Raw genomic sequence first — 19,418 nt, forward strand, 5'->3', positions numbered from 1 at the left:
CCTCTGTCAGATGTGGGGTTGGTGAAGATCTTTTCCCATTCTGTAGGCTGTCGCTTTGCCTTGTTGACCGTATCCTTTGCTCTACAAAAGCTTCTCAGTTTCAAGAGGTCCCATTGATTGATTGTTTGTCTCAGTGTCTGCGCTACTGGTGTTATATTTAGGAAGTGATCTCCTATGCCAAGGCGTTCAAGACTATTTCCTACTTTCTCTTCTAGCAGGTTCAGAGTAGCTGGATTTATGTTGAGGTCTTTGATCCACTTGGACTTAAGTTTTGTGCACGGTGACAGATATGGATCTATTTGCAGCCTTCTACACGCTGATATCCAGTTATGCCAGCACCATTTGTTGAAGATGCTTTCTTTTTTCCATTGTACACTTTTGGCTTCTTTGTCAAAAATTATATGTCCATAGGTGTGTGGGTTAATGTCAGGGTCTTCAATTCGATTCCATTGGTCCACATGTCGGTTTTTATGCCAATACCAGGCTGTTTTTATTACTGTAGCTCTATAGTAGAGCTTGAAGTCGGGGATTGTGATGCCTCCAGAAGTTGTTTTATTGTACAGGTTTCTTTTAGCTATCCTGGGTTTTTTGTTTTTCCATATGAAGTTGAGTATTGTTCTTTCCAGATCTGTGAAGAATTGTGTTGGTATTTTGATGGGGATTGCATTGAATCTGTAAATTGCTTTTGGTAAGATTGCCATTTTTACTATGTTAACCCTGCCTATCCATGAGCATGGGAGATCTTTCCATTTTCTGAGATCTTCTTCAATTTCTTTTTTCAGGGACTTAAAGTTCTTGTCATATAGGTCCTTCACTTGCTTGGTTAGTGTTACCCCAAGGTATTTTATGTCATTTTTGGCTATTGTAAAGGGTGATGTATCTCTAATTGCCTTCTCAGCTTCTTTGTCCATTGTATATAGGAGGGCTACTGATTTTTTTTGAGTTGATCTTGTATCCTGCTATGTTGCTGAAGGTGTTTATAAGCTTTATCAATTCCTGGGTGGAATCTTTGGGGTCACTCAAGTATACTATCATGTCGTCTGCAAATAGGGAAAGCTTGACTTCTTCCTTTCCAATTTGAATCCCCTTAATCTCCTTATGTTGTCTTATTGCTCTGGCTAGAACTTCAAGTACTATATTGAATAAGTATGGGGAGAGTGGACAGCCTTGTCTCGTTCCTGATTTTAGTGGAATTGCTTTGAGTTTCTCTCCATTTAATTTGATGTTGGCTGTTGGTTTGCTATATATTGCCTTTATTATGTTTAGGTATGTTCCCTGTATTCCTGATCGCTCCAAGACTTTTATCATGAAGGGGTGTTGGATTTTGTCAAATGCCTTTTCTGCATCTAGTGAGATGATCATGTGGTTTTTTTCTTTGAGTTTGTTTATATGGTGTATTACATTGATGGACTTTCGTACGTTGAACCACCCTTGCATCCCTGGGATGAAGCCTACTTGATCATGGTGGATAATTGTTCTGATGTGTTCTTGGAGTCTGTTTGCCAGTATTTTATTGAGTATTTTTGCATCAATGTTCATGAGGGAGATCGGTCTGTAGTTCTCTTTCTTTGTTGCATCCTTGTTTGGTTTAGGAATCAGGGTAATTGTAGCCTCATAGAAGGAGTTTGGTAATGTTCCTTCTGTTTCTATTATGTGGAACAATTTAGAGAGTATTGGTATTAACTCTTCTTTGAAGATCTGGTAGAATTCTGCGCTGAAACCATCTGGTCCTGGGCTTTTTTTGGTTGGGAGACCTTTAATGACTGTTTCTATTTCCTTAGGGGTTATTGGACTATTTAAATAGTTTATCTGGTCTTGATTAAACTTAGGTATGTGGTATCTATCCAGAAAAATGTCCATTTCTTTTAGGTTTTCCAGTTTTGTGGAGTAGAGGTTTTTGAAATATGACCTTATAATTCTCTGGAGTTCCTCAATGTCTGTTGTTATGTCCCCCTTTTCATTTCTGATTTTGTTGATTTGGATTCTCTCTCTCTGTCTTTTGGTTAGTTTGGATAAGGGCTTGTCTATCTTGTTGATTTTCTCAAAGAACCAACTCTTTGTTTCATTAATTTTTTGTATTATTCTCTTAGTTTCTAATTTATTAATTTCACCTCTCACTTTGATAATTTCCTGGCGTCTATTCTTCCTGGGAGACTTTGCTTCTTCTTGTTCTAGAGCTTTCAGATATGCTGTTAATTCACTAGTGTGCGATTTCTCCAACTTCTTTATGTGGGCATTTAGTGCTATGAATTTCCCTCTTAACACTGCTTTCATAGTGTCCCATAAGTTTGGGTATGTGGTGTCTTCATTTTCATTGATCTCTAGGAAGTCTTTAATTTCTTTCTTTATTTCTTCCTTAACCCATTGGTGATTCAGTTGAGCATTATTCAGTTTCCATGAGGTTGTAGGTTTTCTGTAGTTTTTGTTGTTGTTGAAATCTAGCTTTAAACCATGGTGATCTGATAGAACACAGGAGGTTATTCTGATTGTTTTGTATCTGTTGAGATTTGCTTTGTGGCCAAGTATGTGGTCGATTTTAGAGAAAGTTCCATGGGGTGCTGAGAAGAAAGTATATTCTTTCTTGTTATTAGGTCCAATTGGGTCATGACATCGGTTAAGTCCTTTATTTCTCTGTTAAGTTTCGATTTGGGAGATCTGTCCAGTGGTGAAAGTGGGGTGCTGAGATCTCCCACTATTAATGTGTGGGGTTTTATATGTGGTTTAAGCTTTAGTAATGTTTCTTTTACATATGTGGGTGCCCTTGTGTTTGGGGCATATATGTTCAGAATTGAAACTTCATCTTGGTCGATCTTTCCTGTGACGAGGATGTAATGTCCTTCTTGATCTCTTTTGATTGATTTTAGTTTGAAGTCTATTTTGTTGGATATCAGGATGGCTACCCCTGCTTGTTTCTTAAGACCATTTGATTGAAAAGTCTTTTCCCAGCCTTTTATTCTTAGGTAGTGTCTATCTTTGAATTTGAGATGTGTTTCTTGTATGCAGCAGAAAGATGGGTCCTGCTTTCGTATCCATTCTGTAAGTCTATGTCTTTTTATAGGGGAATTAAGTCCGTTGATATTAAGGGATATTAATGACCAGTGATTCTTCATCCCTGTTATTTTTGGTGGTAGTGTGTGTGTACTTCTCTTCTTTGGGGTTTACTGTTGTGGCTTTATCTATTGCCTGTGTTTTCAAGTGTGTATCTGACTTCCCTCGGTTGGAATTTTCCTTCTAGTGCTTTCTGTAGGGCTGGGTTTGTGGATAGGTATTGTTTAAATCTGGCTTTGTCTTCGAATGTCTTGTTCCTTCCGTCTATGATGATTGAAAGTTTTGCTGGGTATATTAGTCTGGGCTGACATCCATGGTCTCTTAGTGTCTGCATTACATCTGTCCAGGTCCTTCTGGCTTTCAAAGTCTCCATTGAGAAATCGGGTGTTATTCTGATGGGTTTACCTTTATAGGTCACTTGGCCTTTTTCCTTGGCTGCTCTTAATATTCTTTCTTTATTCTGTACATTTAGTTGTTTAATTATTATGTGTCGAGGGGACTTTTTTTGGGGGTCTAGTCTGTTTGGTGTTCTATAGGCTTCTTGTATCTTCATAGGCATTTCCTTCTTTAAGTTGGGAAAGTTTTCTTCTATAATTTTGTTGAATATATTTTCTGTGCCTTTGAGTTGGTATTCTTCACCTTCTTCTATCCCTATAATTCGTAGGTTTGGTCTTTTTATGGTGTCCCAGATTTCTTGGACATTTTGGTTCATGACTTTGTTGGCTTTAGTGTTTCCTTCGACTGATGGAACTATTTCTTCTACTGTATCTTCAATGCCAGAAATCCTCTCTTCCATCTCTTGCATTCTGTTGGTTATACTTGCATCCGAAGTTCCTGATCTTTTACTCAGGTTTTCTATTTCCAGCATTCCCTCTGTTTGTGTCTTTTTTATTTTTTTAATTTCCCTTTTCAGTTCTTGGACTGTTTCCTTTGTTTGTTTCATTGCTTTTTCATGATTTTCTTTCAGTGCTTTATTGTTTTCTTCCAGGATTTTAATGTTTTCTTCCAGGACTTTATTGTTTTCTTGGAGGGCTTTATTGTTTTCTTCTAATTTGTTTGCCCTTTCCTCTAGTTGTTTACAGCGTTCTTCCAATTTTCTTGTCTTTTCCTCTACACAAGCCTCTACCTTCTTCATGAAGTTACTCATAAGGCTACTTTCTTCTGCTTCTTCCAATTTTTGGTGTTCAGGTCTAGATGTTGGAGGCGAGCTAGGTTCTGGTGATGCTGTATTGCTCTTCATTTTGCTGTATGTACTTCTGCTTTGACGTCTGCCCATCTCCTTGTGGTTCCTTCTTGGTCTTATCAGTGTACTTGTTTCAAAAGGAGCTGACAGACTCAGGAAGACTCTCTCTCTTGTCCAAAAGGGAGTTCTCTTGTCCAACTCTTTGGTCCAGAAGGGAAGTCAGGGGCAAGCTCTGGTCCAGAATGGCAGTCGGGGACAGGCTGGGAGCTGGGGGCCAGTCTCTAAGTCTCAGGAAGTGGCTGGGGTCTTGGGCAGATGGGCGTGGGGGCAGGGCGCGGAGACTGCAGGGGCTGCCGGGGGCTTGGAAAAGGGGATCCCTCCCGGTGGGGCTAGAAGGGGAGCTGCCCGGTGGCCAGAACCCGGCGCCAAGCTGGGCAGGCCTCTCAGGAGTGGCTGGTGCCCAGGGATGGGGTCCGGGTTGGACCCGGGTACTCACCTCTGGTCCAGAAGGGAAGTCGTCGGGGGCAGGCTGGGCCATTTCATCTACTCTTGGTGGCCTGAGGAGGAGTGTTTTCATCCACACCTCCCACATGAGGAAGAGAAGAGGTCTTCCACAGTCACACTGCTGGAGGTGGTCACACTGAGCCCCAGCTGTCTGACCACAGCTCCTTATTCTTTAAGGGCTCACTGTGGCATTGCCTTTTCTCGGTCATCACTGTAACTATGGTAACTGATCAGTTGTCAATGCAGCCTCTCCCACTTAGACCAGCTGAGACATGCCAACCTTCCTCACTTAAACATGAGAATTCCAAGAAATACCCCTGCAGAATATTGCTTGGCATCTAAGAATTTGGGGATAGATGGCTTCCAAAGTTGTATAGATGAATATTTACTGTAGGCAGAAGTTTCTGTACCTCCTGGTCCCCGGAACCTCTGTCTGTTCAGTCCCAAGTAAACAGACAGAGGTTTATATTAATTACAAGCTGTTTGGTCTGTGGCTCGGGCTTCTTGCTAGCTAGCTCTTTCATCTTAATTTAATCCATTTCTATTAGTGTATACTTTGTCATGTGGCTTCATGGTGTTACCTGTATTTCATTACATCTTGCTCCCCCAACAGTGCTCAGAGTCTTCTCTAATTCTGCCTTCTTATTCTTGTCTCTCTGCTTGCTTGGATTCCCCGCTTGGCTCTATTCTGCCTTGCCAGAGGCCATAGCAGCTTCTTTATTAACCAATGGTAGCAACACATTCACAGTGTACAGAAAGACCATCCCACAGCAATCTACAGGCCAGAGCCTTGAATCAGTTTTAAGAGCCCACACCATTTAAAACTGTACACACACACACACACACACACACACACACACACACACACACACACAGATGGAATCTTGCCATTGGCAGCAACATGCATAGAACTGGAGGATATTAAATGATATGGAACAGGCCCCAAAGACAAACTATACGTGTCCTCACTCATTTCTGGAAGCTGAAAAAGTTGACTTCATAGATGTCAGTACTGGTAGGAAGGGTAGAAGGATAGAAAAGGAGTGAGCGATGGCTACCAAAACACATTTCCAAAAGGAGAAATGATCTTACGTTACATAATGCAAAAGGGAATGATCGTTCACAACAATTACTCATGCTATAATTTAAAATAATTGCACAAGAGTTCAGAAGTTACCAACCTAGAATATTTGAGGAGCTGGAAATGCTAACTGCCATGATGTGCCATTCCACATTGTGTACGTGTATTGAACTTCAGTACTGGGTGGGCCCATAGGGAAGTGCAAGTACTTATATGCCAAATAAAGACTTTTAATGACCAACCCACGGGTCTGGAGAGATGACTCAGCACTTGCTGCTCCTGCAGAGGATGAAAATTTAATTCCCAGCACCCACATCCATTGTGAGCTGCCCACAACTCCAGTTCCAGGGAATCTGACACCCTCTTCTGGCCTCCATGGGCACATGCACACATACAGCATACTCAACCACATAAATAAAAATAAATGTTGAAAATTTAATCCAGCTGGGCGGTGGTGGTGCACGCCTTTAATCCCAATACTTAGGAGGCAGAGCCAGGTAGATCTCTGTGAGTTCAAGGCCAGCCTGGTCTATAGAGTGAGATCCAGGACAGGCACCAAAACTACACAGAGAAACCCTGTCTCAAAAAAAAAAAATTAATCTAGCATTGACTCCTTGCTCAGATTCATATAAATCTCCTTAAGCTTCTCTCTCTTCTTGTCCTCCCCACATCTGACCTGAACAATATACTTGTTTTTGTCTCAGTACTCAGCTCTTCTAGTTAACCTGGACTCGTATTGCAGTCATCTTATAGATAACTGTAAGAGCATGCTCTCTGGGCAGCTCATCTCTGCTCTAAGGAAAACGGAAGTCTTGTTTTGTTTGTTTTGGAATGTGATTGTGGCCACGACCTTACCTTGGGCCTCGAGAAAATCCATTATTTTCTCACATCTGTGGGTGAATGCTTGATATTCTGACTTGTTTTCTGTCTCAAGCATTTCCAGCATTATGTGTAAAGCTCTAATGTGCCCCGCTTTATCCCAGTTGTGAAAGAAGCAGCAGCTCTTTCATCTCATCTCTTATAAGTATGCCAATTTTTGTCAGCAGAATCAGCGTCTGCGGAAACACTGTTGTATTTCCCCTGTTACTGCTCAGAGTCTTACGGCTCTGCCAAGGACTTGGCTAAATTTAAGTAAAAACTCCTGTCCATTGCTGTATGATAAACTGGCAGTCTGACTCCAGACTCCAACCAAAACTTTGGGACTTGGGTTCTATACCCAAGAAGTGGGACTGGACCTGTTTTATCAGTATCCCCATGCCCCACCGCCACACTCAAAAGTGAGGCAGTCTGAGGAGCTATTACGGCATCATGCATGATAGAAGCAATATAAATGAAAGGAAGCAGTGGGAAGAGAATAGCAAGCAGCCTGTCAAAGAGTTAAGAGTTCTTTCAAGTCATGTCACAAGATGAAATATACGAAGCAACTACAGACAGTCCTCCCAAGAGGCTCTTTGGTTAACACCAGCAGCATACCAGGTTGTCAGACCCCAACAGATGGCTACAGAAGCAAATGATAAATTTGAAGGAAGCTCAATTTGAAAAACTCCAAATTTGAGGAATTGGGTGAGAATAATTTTCTGAAACTCAAGTATGTAAGACAGAAGTACAGACTTGGACTATGCATATGCATGCCTTAATTCACCTTTCTGGCCTACACATTTCAAATTCCTGAAGATATTTTCTGATTGTAGTAGGAATCAATGTTTGTTCTTTTCTTGTGTCTGTTTTCATCTGTATTAATCTTCAGTTACTAATCTGAATGTATGTAGTAAATGTAATTTGCTAAAACATGAGCAAATATCTCTATACCATGCTTAGACACAGATAGTTTAGATTTAAAATAATGAGATATCATACATGTTTTAAAAAAATATTGTCCCTTTGTCAGCAGTCTTCACAGCTAATGTGAATTGTGCTGAGATTATTTCTTTAAGATTGATGAATTGGTAGTGTGTGCGTGTGTGCCTTTGTGTTATATATGTATGCATACGTATGCAAGGGTTGGTGGATGTCAGAAAGGGCATCAGATACCCTGTAACTGCAGTCATAGGTGGTTGTAAGCTGTACTGTGCCTGCTATAAAGGCAGTAAATTCCCTTGATGCTAAGTCCTCTCTTCCAGCCCCTCAACAGACCTTTTGATCAGACTGACTTTAACTCTCTTGTCCTCTGTGGATACTTCTCCCTCTGCGGATCAGGTCTTGAAGACAGACCGGCATACAGGTTTATCATCTGTGTTTGAAGTGCGTGTGCTGCCCTCTTTTTTTGATAAGTATTTGATATTCTGACCTGTTTCCTGTCTCAAGCATTTCCAAACTCAGGAGTTCTGCCAACAGAATTCTGTCCCCATCTTCAAAAGCATGATGGCCAGGTCCTTCTGCCAGAAATACTTTAAGAGTCAATGGAGCCTTAGATGTTTGGGGAGACATAACCACCAGTGTACTCAGAACAGAGTTTGACGCAGTTTGGGGCCCAAGAAGGATCTGTGAATAAAGCAACATGTGGATGGAGGCATCGCTGCGTGTCAGAGCCAAGCCAAGCCTCACAGTGACACCTGGTTTGCTCTTTATTTTTAGTCATTCTCTCTGAGGGGCTCCTTTCTGCTCCCTGGAAGCACCAGGGCTGTCTGAACTCCTAGGATCAGTGACAGAGCTCCCATGTAGAAACTGAAGAACGCTGGGTGAGTTGGCAAGCTGTCAATCCAGACTTTGTTTATGGTGGTTAAAATCCAACCCAGAGGACAACCCCAAACAGCTCAACTAAATTTTGAGCACCAGTGTTAGATGATGAAGAGCTTAAAAAGGTGACTGACCCCAAATCAGATAAAGGAAAAAGAGTAGCAAAGAGCCTGCCTAGTGAGTCCCTGACTCTGTTGTATTCACCCTGGTCCTTGTTCTGAATCCTCACAAGTTTTCATAAGAAACTTTGTTGGGATTGCAGTCATATACATGGAATGCTATGATGACAAGATTTTCAAAACATTGAAGTTCAAAAGAAGACCATTTCTTTTTCTTTCTTTCTTTCTTTCTTTCTTTCTTTCTTTCTTTCTTTCTTTCTTTCTTTCTTTCTTTCTTTCTTTCTCTCTCTCTCTCTCTCTCTCTCTCTCTCTCTCTCTCTCTCTCTCTCTCTTTCTTTCTTTCTTTCTTTCTGGTTTTTCGAGACAGGGATTCTCTGTGTAGCTTTGCGCCTTTCCTGGAACTCGCTTGGTAGCCCAGGCTGGCCTCGAACTCACAGAGATCTGCCTGCCTCTGCCTCCGCCTCCCGTGTGCTGGGATTAAAGGTGTGCGCCACCACCGCTCAGCAAGAAGACAATTTCTTAATCCACCTTTCTGGTTGCTTTCCTGTGAGCTAAAAAGGACTAGGGTTGTTTCTAATACTACCAAACCATTCCTTGGGAACACTTTCATGAGATACAGTCCAGAGATACCCAAGGACTTTGAGGAAAATTATCTACAGTCAGCCCCTCCTGAATCATCCATCAGCACACAGCAGACTATGGAGATTGCCACAAGATGAATGGGAAACACACAAAGGAGCATCTCATGGCTGACTTAGACTGCAGCTAAATAGTAGGGACCTGTGAGTGAACTACCAACATGAGTCACATTATCAAGGCGAGTTTACTAAGTAGTGTTATGCCAGAGATCGTGAGAGGCAACAAATAAAGTACATAACTGTAGCCCTAAAGTAATGGGAAAGTTTAAAGACACTCTTACCCATATCGCATGAGGAGCATTGTATTATGGGAAGATGACAGGCTGTAGCCTAAGAGAAGATGATGTTTCAAATTCAGACCTACATGCTGCTTGCCAGTGTTGCCAACTCTTGACGTGCTATGGCTTATTTTTTTGTAAATAAAGTAAGAATAACATCACATACTGGCATGGTTGCTACATAAGTGAATGGGATAATTGGTTGTGCTGAAATGAAAATAATTCTGTGTCAAATGAAAGGTGTCTTTTAAAGCCATTTTCTGTAATTTGGGAGGAGCCAGATTCAGTCTTTATTGGGCAATCCAGGAGAAGAAAGCAGAGAAGGCAAAATTCTGCAGGGAGAAGGTGGTATGAGGCTTGGGGAGGGAGGGACCCCAGAGGCTGTAAATCCTGGAGCTGCAAACCAGGGGACAATGTCAGACAGGATGAAACAGGTGTTAGTGGCACAGCACACTTCCGCTGCAACAGTCGGATGCCTATGAAGTAGATGTCTAATGGCAACTTCAAATTGATTTATAGTTTTGCTAAGTGGAAATATTTTCTTTATTTCTTAATACAATTCTCAATATTTTTTGGTAGACTTAGATCCCCCGCCCCCAGGGAGAAATCAACCAAACTGTGAGTTCTGCTTTGAAGTATCGTGGCAAGAATTGAAAGTAAATGAGTGATAATAAATAATAATAACAACAACAAATCAAGGCTGCTGCATGGTCCAGTGTTTTCCAAGTCATAGTTGCTTGGCTACGAATGACAGTAGCCGTAGTATATCTTCATAGTAGCTGTTGAGAAGAAGGAAGAATGACTGAATGCTGGAGAAGTAGAAAAGGCATTTTGAAAGAGCAAGCCCTATGTTTGTCTTTTAAAATGGATGCAAATTTTAAGAAAGCAAAGTACCGGAAGACTCTCCATATTGGCAGAGCTGTCAAAGCAGGACTTTCTGTGATGCTTCTAGGGAATTCCTGGCTGAACCTTAGGTTATAACAGAAATGTTTTCTACAAGAAAGTGAAATGTGACCCATTAGCTCAGAATCACATTGAAAAGGCTCTGGGAAGTAAGAGACTTTATGCTTGAAGTGGTAAGGAGGCAGATCTTGCAGGAAATTTTCATTGTTTTTGTTAATCATGGAAATTTTGTTTCAAAAACTTTATCTGACAGTGATAATGACTGAATTGGAAATAGAAGGTTTTAAAGAAACAAAACAAATAAAAATACAAGTAGGATCCCACTGCCTGAAATACAAGGAAGATGACATAAAAATGTTTGGAAGAAAAGTTGCACATTGTGGTAAAGAATATGAAAGACTAAATAATAAAATCAGTGTTGAGACAAATGTGTTCCATAAATGAGTGTAGCAGGGTCCTTGCTGTTGTTCCCTTTGGGGGCGGGGGCCAAGTAGGCACAAAGTCAAACCACACAGACTCCGGGAGAATGTCAGAAACAACAAGCTCAGTTTATGTAGGAAGAGGCAAGCCTTATATACCCTCTACCCCACCCTGGGGGGAGGTCTGATGAATATGCATCTGCTGGTATGACATGGCTGCCCCTCATTGGTCCAGGTCATCTCCAGATCATGTTTCAGCTGCTGTTGCTAAGACCATCAGGCAGACCCAGGCTGGCTCTCAGAAATTATCTTTTTTACTGGTTTGAGCTGTCTGGCCCTGAAGCCAGTTAGAAATGAGTCATCCCACCTATGAGAAAGGAACATATCACCAGAGGAATCTACTTGGTGGCCATTGATAGCACTGAGGATTTGAGGTATCAGCAAGATATTTGTATAGAAATGTGGGGTCAGTTGTGTAGGTGAAAAGGCACAGTAAAGAAACTGACAACGTGACTGCTCCATGATAAGGTTATAGTTTTTACTGTAGATGTGAGAGAGAACAGCCAGAGGCATCTGAAAGAGTCTAGAGCAGAGACAGAAGTCAACTGGTCATGGCCAGGGCTAGGGAAGCAGGAGAGAATAACGGAGATAGTGCTGAGAGAGTGAGAAAGAGTAAGTGCCAGGATTGTAGAAGATAGTGGGTTAAAAAGGGGTGAGTCCCTGTGGGGAGAGAAGGGCCAGGAGGCTAGCCTATGGACTCTGAAATTTATAACAAGTACTTGTGAGTAGGAACTAAGGAAGCCTGAGATGGCATGGGCTTTGATGTGCAGCCACAGGTATGTGTCAATGGTGAGCCATAGTCCCTTCTTCCAGAGGTAAGAGAAATGACTTCTTTTGGCAAATGGGAACCAGTTTTATAAGTTCCCAAGGACTGCTGGCTTTTATCTAACCACCAGAAATCTTACAGTCTAGCTTGAGCTCATTTCTGGATATGTGGATTGCCTTTTGGGGTTTGGGGAGTTAGAGTTTCCCTTGGACCTGACAAGTTGGAAATATCTAGAGCAGATGTGAAAGGTGAGCGGTGATGCTGCTGATTAAGCCACTGTTTACGTAAGACACGGTAGCTTATCTCTCTGCAATTTGAATTGGTCCATTGAGAGACTGAGGGTAGAGTAGAATCACGTGCCCAGGAAGAGTTGAGGCATAGAACCTACAGGAATAAAAAGAGAAAAGGATCCAAGAGAATGCTCATGTTCCTTTAATTCCTTAAGGGACACCACCATGCAGCGACAGGTGGAAGATGCCTGGGCTCTTCCTCAGTGTTTAGACCCTGCATGCACCACACAGCCAGCCCTGCTGAGTCAGGCTTTGTGTTGTAGTTGCCATTTTGCTGCCTCCACAGTGACCACTGTGGCCAACATCATCTCTTCTAGAGCAGCTGTGGAAGCCTCATTAGCAGTCTCACTCTTCCTCTGGCATCCACAGTCCAAAGCTCTGAGTGTCCCATTTGAAGTGTAAGTCATGTTAAGCTATTCTCAAAGCTCCTTATTCTTAGACAAAATTCAGTGTCCTTGCTGTGGCCCCAGAGCCCTAGATGACCCACGCTAGCATCTTTAGAGTTCTCAACACCTTTACTCAGTCCCTTCCGTGGCTTCTAACACTCCAAAAAATACTAATTAAACAAAAATATAAGAATGGAACATAATGTCATCTAACATAAGTTCTGTGAAAAAAAAAAAACACATAAAAAAAAATAGTTTAAACCCCAGCTGTCCCTTGTGGATTCTAATTCCTGGACTTCCTTTCACACATTGGCTCTACCACCACAATCACACAGCACACATGGCTTTTCAGTGGTTTGTGTGTTGTTTGTTATTGACCTAGATATCAGGGACCCAGCAGAGAAGACAGTTTTGTGACAATGCTCACTCCTTGTCCTTGTGAAGGTGAAATTCTGGGATGTAAGGGAGGGCACAATAAAGAAACTGTTGAACTACTGACTACTCTGTGGGTGGAAAAGTCTATTCCAAACTGCCAAGGCTTTCTTGGGGCAGCGGGGAGGCAAGACCAGGAAAATCATAAAGAGAATAGAGTGAGTGTCTGGGGAGGAGAGAAGCCTGTGAAGTGAAACAACCTGAGAGTTTAGGGTACAACAGGAGATAAGAAGGGCCAGAATGCTAGTGTGGACTTTGGCGTGCACAACAGATCCATGTGAATAGGGAATCTGTAGGCAAAGGAAATTAAGGGAGTGCCTTTTTTTTTTTTTTTGGAAACAGAAATCTCATTTCACAGGTTCCTGAGTAATTCTGTGGAAGAGCTTTTGCCAGCCATCCTTCCATAGTCCAGCTTGAGCTGAGTTAGGACTGCCATTCTGGGGTTATGCACTGCTTTGGGGGAATTGGGGTTCCCTTTGAACCTGACATGTGGGGGCAGGAATCTGACGGTACATAAGATGGATACGCGAATATGTCGCACAGTAGGTGTTGTTATGTGCTCAGGAGAAAATGGGGCAGGGCAAAGGGATAGGCACATCTTTGTTGCCCATGTCAATGTGAGTTGTAATTTTAGGTAGGGTGCTCAAGGATGGCGGCAGTGAGTGGGTTCTAGAAAAAAAAAAAAAAAGGATGGATGCAGGAGGAACAAACAAGTCCCCAGACACAGCAAGCCAAAGGCCCTTGAGAGCAGAGGGTGGTGGGGAGGTGACCACAAAAGGGAAGTGGAGGGAAGGGGCAGAGAACATGGATCAGCTGGGTCAGATCATGTAGGGTCCTACATTCTCATTTCTCACCTCTTACTTTTCTTCACAGAATGTGTCACCTGATACTGAGTGTTTGTCTCTTTATTTATTAAGGATCTTTCCCATACAGTAGAGAATAGGCTACAAAAGGCAGGACTTTGGACTTCACACCACATCAGGGCATGATCCACATTACGAACACAACTCCAATGGAAAAATGAATATGTGATGGGGAGGAGCCTATAACAACAACAACAACAACAAAAGTTAACTGTGAAGAGGAAAAATGGCCTGTTGAATTTGGCAGAAGGGCATTTACTTGTCCGGTGCCTTTTTGAAGTCCTTGACAATTCTGTGTACCCAGTGGGGGCAAAGGCGTAAACGAAGAGAAGGAAAGAAACCAGACAAAACGATGCCATCCAGTTCCCGAGTTTCCTAGCAACAGGCACTGCACCGCCTGTGATATCCCCCCATTCCACTCTGAGTCCAGACTTGTTGTCTTTTTACATAGAGACTTTACAAAGCGAGCAGTTGATACTGTCACCGGCCTGCCTGGCAGGAATAAATACATTCTGGAGAGACTCATGCTTCCCTCTAGACCATCAGAAAGAATGGACTCCCGAAAATTTGAATTTCCCTAGAAATCTCTTCCTGCAAAAGAAAGGAGCTAAAGTCCGGGTGAATCCCCTGGGGGAACTGGTCTCCTTGAGAAAGATTTAAAAATGTGTCAGATGCCTTTGAAGGAGAGATTGGGAGCTGAGACAGTGCTAGGCAGGGACTTGCTAGACTGTTATACATATTTCCGGCTTTCTGTTTTAAAGCCTACCCTTATGTCAGGACCCCAGAGATGGACTTGGCGTGTGACGAGATCTCTTTGTTCCCCTTTATAATGTGGCCACATTGAATAAATCTCCTTTTTCTACTTTCTATTTTTTAACTATTAATTTGGCTTTTCGTTCTTTTAGATTTTTTTCCTCCCCTCCCCCCACCTCTGCCAAGGAGAGTGCTGGGAAGGCGTGCTCCACCACTCTTAGCCTGATTTGACTCTTCAAGGTGGCATATTGAGGAGGCAAAGTGGCCAATCCTATAACAAGTTGGCCCCAAATGGAGAGGAAAGATGGCCGTTCTCAGCAGCTGCTGGAGTCTGTTTACTCCAGGGACATTTTCCTATCCTTCCACTCAGTCCACGTCTACTGCTTTTCCCCTCTACTTGTCGGAGCAGAACCAAACACAAAAAACGTTCAGACTTTCTTTTGGAGTCTCAAATAAGTCTAGCCCTAGGTAAATTTCTCCTTTATCAGTATGCTGCAGACTTTCCTTGTCTGTTTGCTTTTGGGTTCTTTTAAGCAGTTTCAGGTTCTTTTCAACTACTTGGGGTGACTGCCATTTGATGACCGGCTTTATCATTTGGAGTTCAGTTGTGTAGGGGCTATTATTGTCCAATAGAGAAGCACAAATCTCGGTTGCATTGGGGATCTGTGCCTGAAATATTAACACCAAAGATTCATAGAGAAAGATTACTGACTCAAATCATCATGGCCAAATTAATTAAAGCAAGCTTTTTTATTCATGTACATGGGCTGCCTCTGCTTAAAGTGGGTTTTGAGAGGTTAGCAGTGGATGTAGGAAAATAAGCCAGGCATGGCGGCATATGCCTGTAGTTCTAGCACTCAGGGTCTTTGAGTTCAAGGCCAGCCTGAACCATACAGAGCAAGTTCCACAGAAAAACTCTGTCTCAAGAAACCAAAATAAATAAACAAACAAATAAATAAAATGGATGTCTGCGGGCATATGGCTTTCTAATGGAGACAGCCCTAACAATGCCCCGCTCCTAGGAGAATGAATAACAGAATGAAAAAAAATCATTTTATGAGTCTGTGTCAAGAGCATTAACAGGAAGTGTTCTCTGCTGGGAATAGTGACAGTTTTGTTCAGATTGGATGCTTCTTTTCGATAAGGTCTTTTCAATCAATATACATGAACAGGATCATCCCACATTAGAACGAAGCATTGGTAACTAATGGCATACAAAATTCTCCATGCTTGCCTTACAGTCACTGTTAACTGCTGTGGAACATGCTTTGTGCTACTTGTAACCTGCTCAAGAGCCATCTGGTCCAAACATAGAGACACTCAATATCACGTAGTTTTTCTTTATCCTTCAGAGAAAAACCATTACCTTTCTGTGATGTCAGGAATATAGAAAGGCATACATCTGAAAGTCACTTTCAAGATTTTCACAAAATGAACTTCAGAAATGTGCATTTTCTTTTTCTTTTTTCTTTCCCCCCTGTGGGGAATTCAGATAGTTATACAGTGTAAGTATAGATGTACTTTAAGTGAACCACGGTAGCTGAAAAGCAACTGTTTGCCCCTCCCTGAGAGGCTCTTCTTTCTGTTGGAATGAAATGGGAAAGGGCAGTGATAGACAGCTGCAGGTACTAGTTGCTAGGCTACAGGTATGCCCATCTAACCTGCTTCCAGACAGTGCAGTTTCCAAAGTGTTGTGCACTAATCCACCTTTGTTTCCAGGAAGAGAGGAGAAGGCAGCCTGACAGCCTGTCCTTGCCATGTTTGGTTAGCTGGCGTGTGTGGGTGAGGTACACAAAGGAAGCTCTCACTATGAAGAACTTTCAGGAGACAATCTCTCCCTGTGCCTCACACCAAGTGTCACGGTGTGCATCCAAACAGGAGGCAGAGAGGGACTTTGCTTTATTTCTCCTTCCTCATTTTTCTAAAAGTCATTAATTTTTTTTTAAGATTTATTTATTACATACACAGTGTTGTGCCTGCATGTATCCCTGCAGGCCAGATGAGGGCACCAGATGTCATTACAGATGGTTGTGAGCCACCATGTGGTTGCTGGGAATTGAACTCAGGACCTCTGGAAGAGCAACCAGTACTCTTAACCCCTGAGCCATCTCTCGAGCCCCAAGTCATTAATTTTTTTAACTGCATAATTTTTTACTTTGATAAGATTTACAACATACCTATGGGCATCGTTCTGACTTTTTTTTCCCTTTAAGGCCATACTCATATCCATCTCTTCCTTCCCCATACCCTTCATCTCATCTATGGAATTGTCTTCTGGAAGTGAAATGGAAATTTGATTTCACGGAGCCCTGTAAAAGCGATCCTGGAGAATTCCCAGTGTGGTGATGGGCACGGTTTGCAAATTTAAGACTGTTTCCAGCCTCCTCCCACCTCACATGTGTCCTGCATGGAGATCTGCCTGCCTCTGCCTCTGTCGTACTAGAACTAAAGGTGGGCCCCACCCCACCAAGCAGCCTCCCCCAGTTCTTCTTGCAATGATGTTGAGCTCCTACTCCATCTCAGTTGTGTGTGATGAGGTCACACACACCTTGGCCCAACTACACGGGCTTCCCATTTATTCCCGGTAAATCAAAATGCTTGACTCGTTTGCTGGAGACGTTGTTACAGCCCATGCACAAGATCCATTTTGGAGATAAACAGGACTTTTAGAAAACACCCTATAGAAATAACAGGAGTGTGAGTGTACCGTTGCAAAGGCAATAGTCATTCTGGAAGGGCACACCAGCGTAGCTGTCTCCAGTGACCATTCACTACCTTGGAAGCTCTCGTGTAGTTCGGTGCTGGTATTCTCATGGTCCCCCTCTCCTGACATGGGCCCTGCCTTTCAAGTCTTTGCTGGACTCTGTCCTATGTCCTGTTGTGTTTGCATAGTTTTAAATGAAGAACTTTTTTTTTTCAGGTTTGGGATGAAACAAGCACCGAGGTCTCATTGAAACAAGAACGAATGGAAGTGCCTCTCCCAAAGACAGGTAAGAGGAAGCAGATGGCTGGAGGGGTGATGCTGTTATTGGTATGATCATCTTTGATGGCCTGGACAGAGACCAGAAGGTTTTCAGCAGTTTGGACTTCAAAATAAACTTCTTGTTCTAGAAAAAAGAGGAAAGGATGGAAAGAGAATTTGCTTTTGACAGAGCAGAGAGACACCTCCTGGCTGGGGACAGTGTGCCCTGCACTGCCACACTGTCTTCAACTTCCACAGGCCACACTGAGCCAGGGCACACTGATGTCTTTGGAATTTTGCCAAAGAGATTGACATAAGGTCTATCATTTTCAAAATCTGTTTTAAAATTATAATGGCTTCCCCAGTTTCAGTCTTCTCTTCTCCTTCCTGCATTCAAGATTTCTCCGAGACCCCTCCCAAAACTATCTCAATAAATCTATTCATTGTTTATTTCATATGCATGGGATGTCATTGGTGCATTTCAGGTAAGGTTCGAAGTCACTTACAGCAGAAAGTTGTCATGTTCAAGCCAGCAGTAGTCTCCATGGATAGTTTTCCTGGGGGAAAACTTCATATTTCTTGGTAGCCATTCATCATTACAGTGCTTTTTTGGTTGTTATTATATAAAGCTGTTGTTCTGCACCCTCTATTTTAATAGTCCATCATTGGATCTAAACTACACACACACACACACACACACACACACACACACACACACACACACACACACACTACTTTCACTGCCATAGTCATTGTTCTGATTTTTGTTGTTTTGTTTTGATGGAGACAGAGTCCCCTGGCTGGCCTGGAATGAGCTGTGAATCCAGGCTAGCCTCAGATTTCCAGAGCTCTATCTGCCTCTGCCTCCTGAGGGATGGGACTAAAGGTGTACACCGCCACATCCAGCAACTGTCCGCATTCTAAACTAAATGTCAAAGTTTTTCCTAGTCTCCTTGGTGACCCTCAGTTTATGTACTTGACTTTGTCATTCCCAGCGCTTTTTTTTTTTGTCCATCTACACCATCATTTTGTGGTCAGTGTCCTCAGTAACCTCTTCTTCCCCTACCCCCCAATCCTTTGTTGCTTAGGTAAGCTAATCAGCTATTTATTTACATCCTCACCTTTGAACTCATCAGTGAGGCCCTAAGAAATCACAGTTTTTCTTTCTCATCTTAATTTAGATGATTCTTAATTGTACAATCAGGGCTTTTTGGGTGACAATCTCTTAATTTTAAAACCAACGTTTTAATTTTAATACCAGTTTTTCATAGATGTTTCCAACTACTCCTTTGCAATGAAGTAGGGTTCCAATTTGCAATGGAAAACTTGCTGATATAATTTTGATCTTAAAATTCATATTTAACTTCAAATAGTCATTCTAGGTTTGGCAAGAATGCACTGTGAAATGTTTCCAATGGTTATAATTACGGACCAGGTGACTGTTGCTACCTTGTTTTGCTCTGAATACAAGTCAGCAAGCCATGCTAGTGCTGCCAATCATGTACTTAGAGGACCTGTCCATCAATCCATTGTTTCCTTTTAAGTTTTCCTTGCCGGACCTTGGTGGGTACTCAGCAGTGCCCCACCAGGTAAACCATCCCCTGTTGCTCTCCTGTTCTGTATGGCCTTTGGTAGCAATCAAAATGTCAGTGGTTAATTCTGTGAAACACAAGTATCAGGAGAGTCACAACCAAGAATTGTGGAGCTAGATGGAAAAAGCACGCTCAGCTAGTCCACGGGCTTCGATCCCACACAGAAATTGTGGGCTCCAAACGAGCCACTGACCGCTCTCAAACTAGAATTCTGGGGTTTCCTGAGAGAGCAGATCTTCTAGAAACTGCAGGCTTCTTCCTGCCTTAGCGTTCAGCTCTCTCCTGGAGATTCGATCTTCATCCAGACTCAGCAGAACTCGTTGAATGGGAATCCCAGGGAGAGAGTGGAATGTGAGAGGGAAGACAGGAGGTCATCTTAGGGGAAGGAGGAGTGAGCATGGAGCTTGAGCAGACTGTGTCATGTATCCAGACACTTGTAACAAGCATAGTAAAAAAAATTACAGA

General features: G+C 42.5%; 1 protein-coding gene across 1 annotated transcript in view; it reads left to right on the forward strand.

Annotated features, from left to right (window-relative positions):
* The window catches only part of Morc1 (MORC family CW-type zinc finger 1), a 167,269-nt gene that overhangs the window by 132,770 nt on the left and 15,081 nt on the right, over positions 1–19,418 (forward strand). The window contains exon 21 of the mRNA XM_042259390.2: positions 17,320–17,389. Coding sequence (XP_042115324.1) covers positions 17,320–17,389 — 70 coding nt within the window. The remainder of the gene's footprint in view (positions 1–17,319; positions 17,390–19,418) is intronic.

This window comes from Peromyscus maniculatus, chromosome 12 (genome assembly GCF_049852395.1).
Source record: "Peromyscus maniculatus bairdii isolate BWxNUB_F1_BW_parent chromosome 12, HU_Pman_BW_mat_3.1, whole genome shotgun sequence".
NCBI classification, from domain to species: Eukaryota; Metazoa; Chordata; class Mammalia; order Rodentia; family Cricetidae; genus Peromyscus; species Peromyscus maniculatus.